Source organism: Salvia hispanica, chromosome 3, assembly GCF_029641045.1.
Source record: "Salvia hispanica isolate PSC_SH4W2 chromosome 3, Shi_PSC_v1, whole genome shotgun sequence".
Lineage (NCBI taxonomy): Eukaryota > Viridiplantae > Streptophyta > Magnoliopsida > Lamiales > Lamiaceae > Salvia > Salvia hispanica.
Window position 1 is genome coordinate 49,752,036 of NC_142694.1, and position 11,284 is coordinate 49,763,319.

Below are 11,284 nucleotides of genomic sequence, written 5' to 3' on the forward strand. Positions count from 1 at the left end.
GGCGCCCTATGCATCACCCGACGCATCGGAGGGAGAATATTGCAAGCTAATTGAGTGATGTTAATAGAGCTGTAATTGTTAATCTTAACCCATCTAAAACCATCAATATAGAGCTTTAGGCCATTCACAATGGGGCGGACGAGCCTTCGTCCGTCGCATCGTCCGTCACTGTGACATCGCGGACGATGCGACGCATTTTCGGTTATTTTTTTAATTTTATTCAATTTTCAAAACCTATATATACCTCTCACTTTTCACCTCATTTTTCACTCCTTTCACTCTCCATTTCACAATCCATTTTCCACATTTCAAACAAAATGAATCCCATAGATTACCCAAGTCCGAATAGTCCGATGTTCGGTGGTGGTGCACGGTGGCCGAGTATAGAACCCGATGAATACCGGACCTTTGACACACCAACACCCAGTATGATCTTAATTTCACGCACAACGCCCTCATGCAGGCGACCAACTCGGCTCAAATCGAGTCCCTCCAGCGGATGATCGATGGCCTCAGCCGCAAGTTAAGCCTACTTTAGACTACCCTCTTTTTTTTATATGTAGTGCACTTTTTTTAAAATTTCTAATTTTGTGGAGTAACTTTTTTTTTGAATTAATTAAACGTAGGATTTGCCTCAATTGTGTTGTTTTTATTTATTTATTTTGCTTGATACATTTGCAAACATATACTCCCTCCGTCCCAATAAATATGAAACATTTGGTTTCCGGCACAGGATTTTATGCAAGTGTTGTTTTGTGAGTTAATGAAGAGAGAGTAAAGTAAGAGAGAGAGGAAAGTAGAGAGAGTGATATTTCCATTTTAGGAAACGTTTCATTTTTAGTGGGACAACCCAAAAAAGAAAACGTTGCATTTCTAATGGGACAGAGGGAGTATTATATAAGTATAAAATAGAAGTAAAATGCTTAGGGTGGGACTTATGGCGGGCTATAGTTCGTCCCATTGCAAGTGGAAGAGACGGAAAATAAAATGATGATATGATGGTGCATAGAGCGGGACTTAGCCCGTCCCATCGTGGAAGCCCTTATCATTTGAGAGGGAAGAGATATGTGGTGAAATTCCCTTTTCCAGTTAGTTTCAGTAAGATTAAATTGACAAAATTTAGTTTTTAAAGTGAGTATTTATTAAGTTCACGTGAATAAGTTGGTTATATTAGCAGTTACTATTATTTTCATTTGATCAAAATTGAGCAATGGCGGGTGGAGGAGATGAGCTGATCTTCGTCTATGGCACTCTCAAGCGGGGCTTCTACAACCACTCGCTGCTCGAAGACCTTATCCGAACGGGCGCCGCCGCCTACATCGGCTCCTGCACCACCGTCGAAGCTTTTCCACTGGTCTGCGGGCCCCACGGCATCCCCTATTTAGTCAATCTGCCCGGGTCGGGTCTCCGGGTCCGGGGCGAGCTCTACTCCGTGTCTTCCGTCCATGGGCTAGCCCGCCTGGATGAGCTTGAGGGCGTGGAGCGGGGCCATTACGAGAGACTGCCGGTGGCTGTAGCTGCTGCTGAAGGAGAAGAATTGAAGGATGCGGAGGCATATTTTGCGCATAGGGAATTTGGGGAAAAGCTGTGGAAGAGGTGTGGAGAGGTTGGATTGAGTGAGTATGGTGTGGATTTGGGGGAAAAGTATGTGAGGAGGGAGGATCGGCCAAATCATCAGTCCTTCCTTGATGATATTCACAAATTCATTTTGGAGGGCACTTCATCTCCTTCTTCATGAATTAGGTTAATTAGCAACTCAACAACTTATTCCACAGTAGGTTAATTAGCTGCTGTGACTTCCTGTGAATATATATATGGCTGAAATTGTTGATTTCTTGTTGTTTGTGCCTCTTTGCAGTTGTTGGTTTGTGCTTTGAGGTAAATTTGTATTCTTCTGGTACAAATTGTCCTCTGTTTTATGGCATTTTGCTCCTGCTTGGGGAAAAATTGGCTTGATCAAGTGTTGGTACAGAAAAACAACCCATTTCTTTCATTGGCTGAGAAGTCTAGCTCATGTTTTGCTCCTTGCAGTCCATGTGCTTGCAATTATTGAATAGGTATCTGTTGGCTTTTGTTTAGTTTCCTGAATTGTGTTCACCTCAAGTAGTGAGAGACTGTAGCCGTGAGTTTCATTGCGACGTACGAAAAAGTCCCATGCAAATTCAATGTTTATCTCTCTATATGCTTTTGTATTAAAATCAAACATCAGTAGTTGTTTTAAATTTTTTTCTGTATAACCCTCCTATGTATCTATTGAATAGCTTCACTCAACAAATCATAACTACAGCCAACAAGTAAAAAAAATGGTAGAAACTAAGATGCTGTTTTGCTGGTGCATACATTTGGATTTCAGTGTATCAATGTAACACTCTCATTGGGCAATGGAGTTATTATTAGAATGACATTTGGTTTCTAGCAAACTCGTTATCTTGGGTGTTTCAGCTTGCGCTTTGATGGCAAATTCCAGCTCTGACAGAGGGAAAGAATGGAGATCGATCAACTCCTGTTCAGCCCAGCCCATTGAAAAGATTGAACTCGTGCAGCCATCAAGGCCTATGTGACTCACATGCTTCACATCTGTCGGTAATCCAATTTCCATCCCCGTCTCTGCTTCCTGCTCATCTTTATACACTGAAAACAGATACATAGTATATATATTATGATGGAGATGTGTATATGTGCATGAAAAAGGCTCCAGAGCTAGAGAGGATTTAGAAATTATTCTACATCTGGTTTGGTAATTTATAATTTGACACTCTAGTCAATACTTGCCTCATCTAAAATCCTCATAATAAGTTGATTATATATCCAAGAAACCTCTTTAGTCAAGGTATCGAGGGACAATGTGAATTCAGTAGTTATGCTGTTTATAGATTATATGAGAGTACTAGTCACATTAGTCTAGGTATCGAGGGACAATGTGAATTCAGTAGTTATGCTGTTTATAGATTATATGAGAGTACTAGTCACGTAGCTTACCAAATAACTGAGACAAGTTCTTGAATGCCTTCTGGAATTTTGGGAGGGTGGTCTTCCAGTTTTGACCCGATAGACTTTTCTCATTGTCCAAACATCCCTCCTCCTCGTCTTTCTTTTCCTCTTCGACTTTTTCTTCATAGACATAGCAAAAAGTTAGCTTCAGACATGGTAAAAACAGGATCACATAAAAAGCCGATGTTGTATGGAAGGAGAGAGAGCTTAATAGGTACCATGCTTTGATCTTTTAGAATGGTGCATCACTACTGGAATGCTGGATTCCGAGATGCAACCGGCAGCAAAGGGAAGGAGTACAAATCTCTCCAATCGATCCTTCATGCTGAAACAAGTTATGAGTTCTGAATGATGGACACATATTGTTGGAATATATATGCTGCATATTGGCTTTAATTTTAAGTTATAATTATACTGAGGAATGGGAGTCAATATCTACTCAAGTTTTATGACACCAAGTACGAAAGGTGATTTGAGTAATAATATGCTCACTGGTGATTGCTAGATTTTCAATTTACACATACTATATTTTCTCTCTCTGTTAGTTCCCAAATGGTGGGCTCCTGCTTTTACTCCTACACTCGTAAAGGCGAAGCTAACATATGTGTTGTGTTCTGTCACCTTTATTTTGTGTGCTATATACTAAGTAAGAGATTGGATTGTAGAAAGTGAGTGGTGAGATTTTCTTCAGGAATATGTGTCTCTTTCCTTTTTGTTCTCCTTTCTGTCTAAATGGATACGTAGCCTTTAAATTCCACCAGAAAGAAGTGATAAACAAGCAAACTTCTAAAATTCTCCTCTAGATTCTTGATTAGTTGAAAAGCAGAATTCATTCCTTAAAACTTTGTACACACATTAGTCCATAGCTATATAAAATCAAAATCAAGGCTCACGAGGTTGAAGCTTCTTTATATATACATAACTGATAACTGCTAATAGAAAGTTGATCTAAGCTACATGAAAAAATTGGTTTTTATTTTAATAACACTATGGATATTATATTGGTTAGCTCTGAAGTTGGATATTAAAGTCTACAAATCCAAAGTGGAAATTTCTTCCCTTTTACTCATTTATGCTGCAATTGGCACATGATATTCTGCATGCACCAGCCAGATCCAAGATTGGGCAGGAAGTTTCCTCACTTCCTCCAGGCTTCGTTAGCTGAGATAGTATTAGAGACGAGAAGATAAGGCTCGTGTTGGTGAGGATCTAGTTCAAGCAGTTTGTTGGATACCCAATTCGCCGTCTCAACATCCTTGTGAAGCAAGCAACAAGATAGATATGCTTTCCAACCAAACCTCTTTGAAAAGATTGATATGTTCTCGTTAACAAAATTCTTCATCTCCTTTAGGTATTGCCTACGAGATCTATCGTACAAGTAAAAGGTTCGATACCAGGCCAGACCCCATACATCCCTGTCATCATCTTAAGATACCAGCAGCTGTCGTCTACCAAACCAGCATAGCGCCATAGACTTTAGAGCTGTTTCTTTGGATCGCATATCATGGCATAGAATAGCAAGGGAATTTAGTTACTTAATTGTGTTCAACAATATTTGAGTGGCAAGAATTTGAGAATTGGTGTCGAATCAAGTTATGATCAATTGATGAGTTTTACATCGTGCAAAATTCAAATCGTTTGTTTTGAAATTTTTATTAGTTGGAGAAGGAAACAAATCATATGGACAACTTGTAACCTATTGTATTAATAATGAATTTGAAATTGGTGTCAAAGATTGGAAACATATAATTCCAATCTATACAAAAAAAAGAAGGCATACAAAGTTGGTGGAATAATGATGACTATGCAGGCGGTATCAAGTTACTCTACAAAACCTGGGATCATTATAGAGGAGGGTAGAAGTAAGAGGACAACGAAAAGCCCAGGAAGAGCAATCCCCCAACTGTAGCAACGGTTCGCTGTGAAATCTTAGATGCCAGCATACTTCCACCAATCACTGCGACAGACGTGCAGATGGTGTGCCCTATGGTAGCTCCGGCAGCAACTCCCACAGCATTCTTATGTGTGGCTAGCTGTACCACAGGAAGAAGATAACTTTTCAAGTTAAGAAACAGCTGTAACTAAACTTTGTTATGCAAACGTGCTCATGTTCACAAAGACTGAATTGTAAACGTCTCAGCTCCAGATACCAACATATAAATATTGGAAAAGACTGGTAGCATATCTGTTGACTTACAAAAATGGACAACGTTGGCCCTTGAATAGATCATGTACCAACATATTTCAAAAGATTATCATAGCCACTTTGGGAGCCAGCTAGTCTGACATTGGAAGTAAATTACAAAAAAGGTAGCGAAACTTACAGCGATTGTTGCTATCTGGCTGCGATCGCCCCACTCTGCCAAGAATGTCAATATAAATGACTGCAAGGAAATCACAGGAGAGAGGAAAAAAAACATTAGTGTCTAGACTTGAATTTCCTGATAGTTTAATGTGAAACTAGATTAGAACAGTTCAAGGTGGCAATAGTATAATGTAAAACTAGAACAGAATATTAACCTATACCTCTAGATAGATTGGTGTACAAAATCTAGAAAAGAAACGTCGCCAAGTTGTCTTCCCCTGTCCAGCTTCAAGTTTCTCCTCTACCTGGAGCAATTAGTCTTAGAACCAGCCCATAGTTTATCATACAAACAGAGTTGAGATGCAAACAAAAAGCTCCAGCAAGTTGATCCATACATAAGAAATTTATGCAACCAGGAGTTTTGGGGAGAATTTCAGTAAAGAAACAAAAGAAGTGCAGTGCAGATACTAGAAGTAAAAAAGATTAACAAAACAGCAAGTGAATCATGCTATGACACATATAAGAGTAAATTGACTCAACCACCTTATTCCACATTTCAAGAGAAAAAAAAGAAAGAAATAAACAGTTAAACACTTACCACTAGCATAAATACAATAAAATCAAGCTAATGGAGTAGTTTAGTTTTACACAAAAGGATAATAGGTACATGAGGAGACCATATATAAAAAATACTATAAAGTTCTAAATCTTGAAGACAGTAAAGAAATGAGACAGGAAAGCAGAAATAAAAGGAATAATAGATCAAAATTGAAAAACTCAACATACTTCCTCAATTTCTTTCTTCTGGGAACCTTTCGGGTCAGATTTCCACGCAATGTAAAGTAGTCGGAGACCAAAAAAGGTATAAAGAACTGCAATAAGGGTTTCATGTCAGATTTATAAACGACCTGCACATAAGAAAACCACTCACAAATGAGCATGCTGTTCCTATATAGGATGCTAGCTACTAAAAAACATTCCTTTCAGCTAGATCCTGTAATGAGTTTCACTTTCAGAGTCTTTTGACACATTTGAGCATTTTTGTATTTACTCCCCTCCAAAGACAAATAAAACAAACCTTTAAGTCACATGTATGGAGATAAGCAGAAACAAACCTGTAGCTGCACTATTGGTATGCTTCCTTGATATCAGATTAGGAACAATTCTACCAAGACCAGTTGAAAGTATCTGGTAGAAGTATGTTATCAACATAATTAGTGCCATCCATCAAAAGCACCTTTATGAACCCATAACATTCAATCCCTGTAACAAAGCATAGAAGGAATACAGGCTTACCGTCATCACAAACAAGGCACTGAGTGCACCTGATAGAACAATTGACTTTGGGTGCCGCATAGCCATGAGAGCTGCAATGATGAATGTTTCATCTCCAATCTAGCATTAAAACCATCATCCCAAGAAAAGATCAGAAGAATGAAGTATAACAATATAAGACCAAGTGATCACAAAAAGGGACAGTTATATCCAGGATGAAGGTTTAATTCAAAAATAACAAGCGCTTCATTCACAGTTACAATCAGATATTCAACATCAAAGATGATAAAACAGGTAGAAAATACCAATCACAATCCACGCATAAGAGAAATTCAACAGTGCTAGTTAAGAAAAATCTAGCAAAGCCGATTCTGTGAAACCGAGTCCACTAACCTCACTGACAAGTATCATTGATAAACTAGCAAAGAAAGCATCAAAAATTCCAAGACCAGAGTCCACATCCACACCATAAGAATCAAGATCATTTTTTTCGTTGATACCGGTCTTTATTCTGTCAATTATCTGTCCAATGAGTTCAATAAATGCGTGTCAAACTCCATTCATAGAATACAAGCACTTGGAACAAATAGAACTCACTTTACCACGCCGGCCCAGATCCTTAATTGAAGTACTCGACTCGTCACTTCCATTCTCCTAAATCAATCCGAAGCATCATAATCAAATTATGCACACATGAAATCATAACAAAAACACGTACCTGAGCGGAAATTAGAGGAACGGAGAGGGATATGAATAGGAGAAATGCGACGAGGAATGATGTCCCTCGAAATTTATACGATGGCGACGAATTCCCCATGTTTTTGGATTCGATCTGGTGAGCGAGTGAAACCAGTTTCGGTGTTCGCAGCTCAATTAGGGGAATCTCGACCGGAAATGGGAAATTGCAGATTGAGATCTACGCCGGCATTAGCGATAGAGAGAGAGATATTTTGATTTTGAAGTCTCTCCGAAAATCCAAATCACTAGAGTGAGTCTAAATTTATGGGGTTTTTATATTCTGGATTTCGAAATTTTACATGGGTTTGACCTGCACCATTCCCCACCAAAAACCAGGCGTTGAATTCATTCCACTCCTCCGCAACACTACTAAACTGGAGTAACACTTAGAATAGTGTGGACTAGCGGTTAGGACGTGGGGACGTCCACTATTGGAATCAGCTAACGAGTGACGGACAAATGGGACGGACGAGCGGTCAGGCGTCGGTGGGATTCGTTAGTCGATCGCTTGTCCGCTATTGTAGTGACGCGATCGGCTGATGCATTTTTTCAATTTTTTTAAAACTCTATATATACGTCTCGTTGCACTTCATTTCATTTGCACCACTTGTGTTAACGAGTTTCTCTTCCTTCTCTCTTCATTTCTCATTTGATCTGTAGATAAAAATTGCTACCGGTAGGGATGCTAACGACTCACGGCGAATTAACGAAGAGTTGCAACATTTCTGTCGAGGCACCATTCACATAATCGGGTATAGGTTTCTTATAAGCCTACCCCCGAAGACTGCGAAGGTCTGATGGATATGCACGGAAGGGTGCACGATTTTCCCGGAATGTTGTGCAGCATATAATGTATGCATTGGGAGTGGAAGAACTGCCTCACCGCCTAGAAAGGGATGTACAGAACCGGCTTCAAATGCAAGAATCCCACGATGTTCCTCGAAGCCGTACCTGACTACCGGCTATGGATTTGGCCTGCATATTTTGGGATAGCCGGGTCGAACAACGACGTCAACGTCCTCCAATCGTCGCCCATTTTCAACGAGCAGTGCATGGGCGTTGGTCCGGCCATCAGTTTCGTCGCCAACGGAAACCAGCACGATATGAGCTACTATTTGGCGGATGGGATGTTGAGCGGGCATTTGGCGTGCTCCAGTTTCGATGGGCGGCGGTGAATGGTCCAACACGTTTGTGGTATGACGACTGCATTGCTGATGTCATGTACGCATGTATTATCATGCACACCATGATCGTCAAAAATGAAGGTCCTGAACTGACTGATTGGTCCAATGAAGATGCTGTTGGTCCAAGCCACGGTGTGGCCACCGCCAATGTACGACTGGGGATACCTCGGGGGGACGCCGAAAGGGGTCCAACCATTTGCCGATCTTCAACAATAAGAAGCCCATATTCGATCCCAGCAAGATATAATTGAAGAGTTATGCGCGCGGAGGAGTGCATGTTGCACAGCCAGGAATTCTACATGGGTGGGGAAAAAATATACATAAAGATATTTTAACACATTAAGAAAGGGAAAAAATAAGGATATTTAAAAAAAATTAAAATTAACTATTAAAAGTAACATACATGAATTTTTTATAGGTGGAACATTTGCCCCTTGTGAAAGCCATATAGATCCGTCCCTGTTGATATCTATAATGTAATTTGTTTGAATCGTTATTTTTTTTAATTGTACTATGTTAATATTTTTTTATTTAATGAAATTATTATTGCACTTTCTCCGTCCGTATTCGTGTCGATTTTTTAATTTCGTATTTGTGAATTTATTTTATTGGCTAGATGGTCGGCTAGTCTTAGTGCTAGACTATTATTGTGTTGTGGTTAGTCCTGATGATGTGGCAGACTATGATTAGTCCTAGTGATGTGGCAGGAGGTGTTTGTGGTTAGTCCTAGTGCTAAACTATTGGTTATTTCGCCTTATTGTGGATCTTCTTAGAGTGTCCACAATAAAGTGACACAACCATAAAAATTCTTCCACAACCACAAAAACTTGTTCAACCCAATAGTGGTCACGTCACAGCCACAAATCACATTATTTTATCAATTGTCAATATATTTTAATTGAATTAGAATAAAAATTATCGGACTAAAATAATTAGAAAAAACACATAATTAATTAAAAAAATAAAACCAAATCTTCGTTGTATTATAAAAAGGGGAAAATTATACAACGAAATTATCGACATCACACAAACAACACCGTCGCGCATATCACAATGTGCCCGCTCCCCTACGTGCTCAGATCTCTTCAACCAAATCGGCATGGAATTGGATATGTCCTATTTCCCTGCTCATATCGGTGAACCGTTGGAGCAAGTATTCATAGCTACATGGTACACCCATCTGCAGGGGCGCGATGGCAACACCGTGACTTGACCTAGCACCACCGTCCGATGCCCAGCTCTCTGCAGCTGATCCTTCATCATCTATCATCATGTTATGCAATATGATACATGCATACATGTTATCGGCGACATCGTTTTTGTGCCAAACTCGTGTCGAGCACCGTATAATGCCCCATCGCACTTGGAGCACACCAAAAGCTCGCTCAACATCATTCCGAGCACCCTTTTGACGTTGCGCGAAATAGGATTTCTTTGGACCAACCGAATGCCGGATTGTCTCGACAAATACGGGCCAACGGCGATATATCACATCTGCCAAATAGTAGGCCCTATTGTACTGCATGTCGTTGGCCACGAATCTTACCTCCGGACCATCATCCTGGCACTCGTCATTGATGAGATGCGACGATTGCAAAATATTGATATCGTTGTTCGACCCTGAGAGATCAAAATACGCATGCCAGATCCGCAACCGGTAGTCAGCAACGGCTTCCAGGATCATCGAGGGGTGTTTGTTTTTTAATCCAGTAGTGAACCCTTCCCTTTCCAAGCCACTAGACAGTTCCCCACTCCCAATGCATGCAATCGATGTTGCCCATCATCCCGGGAAAACCGTGCACCCTCCCATGCATATCTAGCAGTATCTGGCAGTCGTTGGCGGTTGGCTTTCGTAGACACTCTGGACCGAATATGGCCTTGATGCCCCTATAAAACTGCCTCAAAACCTCTAGGCTAGTCGTCTCACCCATATGTAGGTATTCGTTGAACATGTCAGCTGGCCCGGCATAGGCAAATTGTCTAATTGCAGCGGTGCACTTCTGAAACGTCGACAGTCCGATCCGGCCACTGGCATCACATCAGAGGGTGAAGCACCTGTACCACCTTGCCAATGACGTCGCTATATGGATGAAGAGTCGTTGCGACATTCTGAAACGCCGATGAAAAAGCTCTGGCGGATAACGAGGGTTTTTGCCAAAGTAGTCATCCATCAGCCGCTGGTTAGCCCTGGCATGGTCACGTCGGATTGTCCGCCAACGATGGATCGGACGAGGGACCACCGCCGCAACCTATTCAACCACCGCATCAAATGCCTCATCGATCAATTGTTGATAATCATCGTTATCCATTTTTTGAAAGTGGAATTGAGTAAAATTTTAGAGTGGAGATTGGAATAGTGTGAAAAAATGAGATGTGGACTTGTATTTATAGGATTAAAATCCAAAAAAAAAACTCACAGCGCCACCGCGGCTCTCGGCGCCGTGCAATAGACCGCTGCGGTCAGCGCCGGGGCCCATACCTCACCGCCCCTTCCTCACCGCAAACACGGCTTGCGCCCGTCCTCCCCACCCCGTCGCACCGCCCTCTTCCACACCAATAGAGCACTCTTGTGGACACTCTTAGTATGTTTAGGGATGTCAATGCAACCCACAATTCGTGGGCTGACCCAAAGAGCCCGCCAAATTTATAAAGATAGGGCTGGAAATTTCTAATCCGATAAAATTACAATCCGATTAGCCCGCACCCGATTAATCCGCAACCCGTTAGGGCCAGACCTGAAAATCTAATGGGATGGCTTGAAAACCCGATAAAATTTATGTTGTTCTATTTG

At 40.9% G+C, this 11,284-nt stretch overlaps 3 protein-coding genes and 1 pseudogene across 8 annotated transcripts; 1 reads left to right on the top strand and 3 right to left on the bottom strand.

Moving 5' to 3' along the window:
• The first annotated feature begins 1,053 nt into the window (after window positions 1–1,053).
• LOC125213348 (putative gamma-glutamylcyclotransferase At3g02910 pseudogene) lies at window positions 1,054–5,214 on the top strand (annotated as a pseudogene). 3 transcript variants are annotated; one of them, XR_007174898.2, is made up of 4 exons: window positions 1,059–1,743; window positions 1,859–2,057; window positions 2,443–2,583; window positions 4,101–5,214. The product of XR_007174898.2 is annotated as a putative gamma-glutamylcyclotransferase At3g02910 pseudogene, transcript variant X2 (transcript). The 3 variants fall into 3 exon arrangements; XR_016136827.1 differs by lacking the exons at window positions 2,443–2,583; window positions 4,101–5,214 and having other exon boundaries at window positions 1,054–1,774; window positions 1,859–2,237; XR_016136826.1 differs by lacking the exons at window positions 2,443–2,583; window positions 4,101–5,214 and having other exon boundaries at window positions 1,859–2,237.
• Window positions 2,296–4,105, bottom strand: LOC125213349 (CRIB domain-containing protein RIC4-like). Its single transcript, XM_048113846.2, has 3 exons — window positions 3,210–4,105; window positions 2,980–3,111; window positions 2,296–2,631 (listed from the first exon to the last, which is right to left on the bottom strand). Exons 1-3 carry the CDS (start codon window positions 3,313–3,315, stop codon window positions 2,372–2,374), a joined length of 498 nt encoding a protein of 165 aa, XP_047969803.1. The 5' UTR covers window positions 3,316–4,105; the 3' UTR covers window positions 2,296–2,371.
• On the bottom strand, window positions 4,673–7,644 carry LOC125213347 (GDT1-like protein 3). Of its 3 annotated transcripts, none has more exons than XM_048113842.2 (9): window positions 7,290–7,644; window positions 7,174–7,225; window positions 6,965–7,093; window positions 6,593–6,691; window positions 6,412–6,484; window positions 6,083–6,168; window positions 5,518–5,601; window positions 5,316–5,375; window positions 4,673–5,024 (listed from the first exon to the last, which is right to left on the bottom strand). In XM_048113842.2, the coding sequence occupies exons 2-9, from the start codon at window positions 7,219–7,221 to the stop codon at window positions 4,836–4,838; spliced, it is 768 nt and encodes a 255-aa protein (XP_047969799.1). In that variant the 5' UTR covers window positions 7,222–7,225; window positions 7,290–7,644; the 3' UTR covers window positions 4,673–4,835. The 3 variants fall into 3 exon arrangements, with proteins under 3 accessions (XP_047969799.1, XP_047969798.1, XP_047969800.1); XM_048113841.2 differs by having other exon boundaries at window positions 7,169–7,225; window positions 7,290–7,423; XM_048113843.2 differs by lacking the exon at window positions 6,965–7,093 and having other exon boundaries at window positions 7,169–7,225; window positions 7,290–7,423.
• A 1,924-nt stretch (window positions 7,645–9,568) lies between these two features.
• LOC125210284 (uncharacterized) lies at window positions 9,569–10,177 on the bottom strand. The gene has a single exon (XM_048109840.1). It carries the CDS (start codon window positions 10,175–10,177, stop codon window positions 9,569–9,571), a length of 609 nt encoding a protein of 202 aa, XP_047965797.1.
• Between the last annotated feature and the right edge of the window lie 1,107 nt (window positions 10,178–11,284).

Coding starts and splice junctions, on each gene's coding strand:
- LOC125213349 (XM_048113846.2), bottom strand. CDS start 3,315: ATGAAGGATCGATTGGAGAGATTTGTACTCCTTCCCTTTGCTGCCGGT. Junction 3,112..3,209: donor TTCTAAAAGATCAAAGCATG/GTACCTATTAAG, acceptor ATGTCTATGAAG/AAAAAGTCGAAGAGGAAAAG. Junction 2,632..2,979: donor GAACTTGTCTCAGTTATTTG/GTAAGCTACGTG, acceptor ATCTGTTTTCAG/TGTATAAAGATGAGCAGGAA.
- LOC125210284 (XM_048109840.1), bottom strand. CDS start 10,177: ATGATCCTGGAAGCCGTTGCTGACTACCGGTTGCGGATCTGGCATGCG.
- LOC125213347 (XM_048113841.2), bottom strand. CDS start 7,388: ATGGGGAATTCGTCGCCATCGTATAAATTTCGAGGGACATCATTCCTC. Junction 7,226..7,289: donor TTCCTCTAATTTCCGCTCAG/GTACGTGTTTTT, acceptor GGATTGATTTAG/GAGAATGGAAGTGACGAGTC. Junction 6,692..6,964: donor CAATGATACTTGTCAGTGAG/GTTAGTGGACTC, acceptor TTTTAATGCTAG/ATTGGAGATGAAACATTCAT.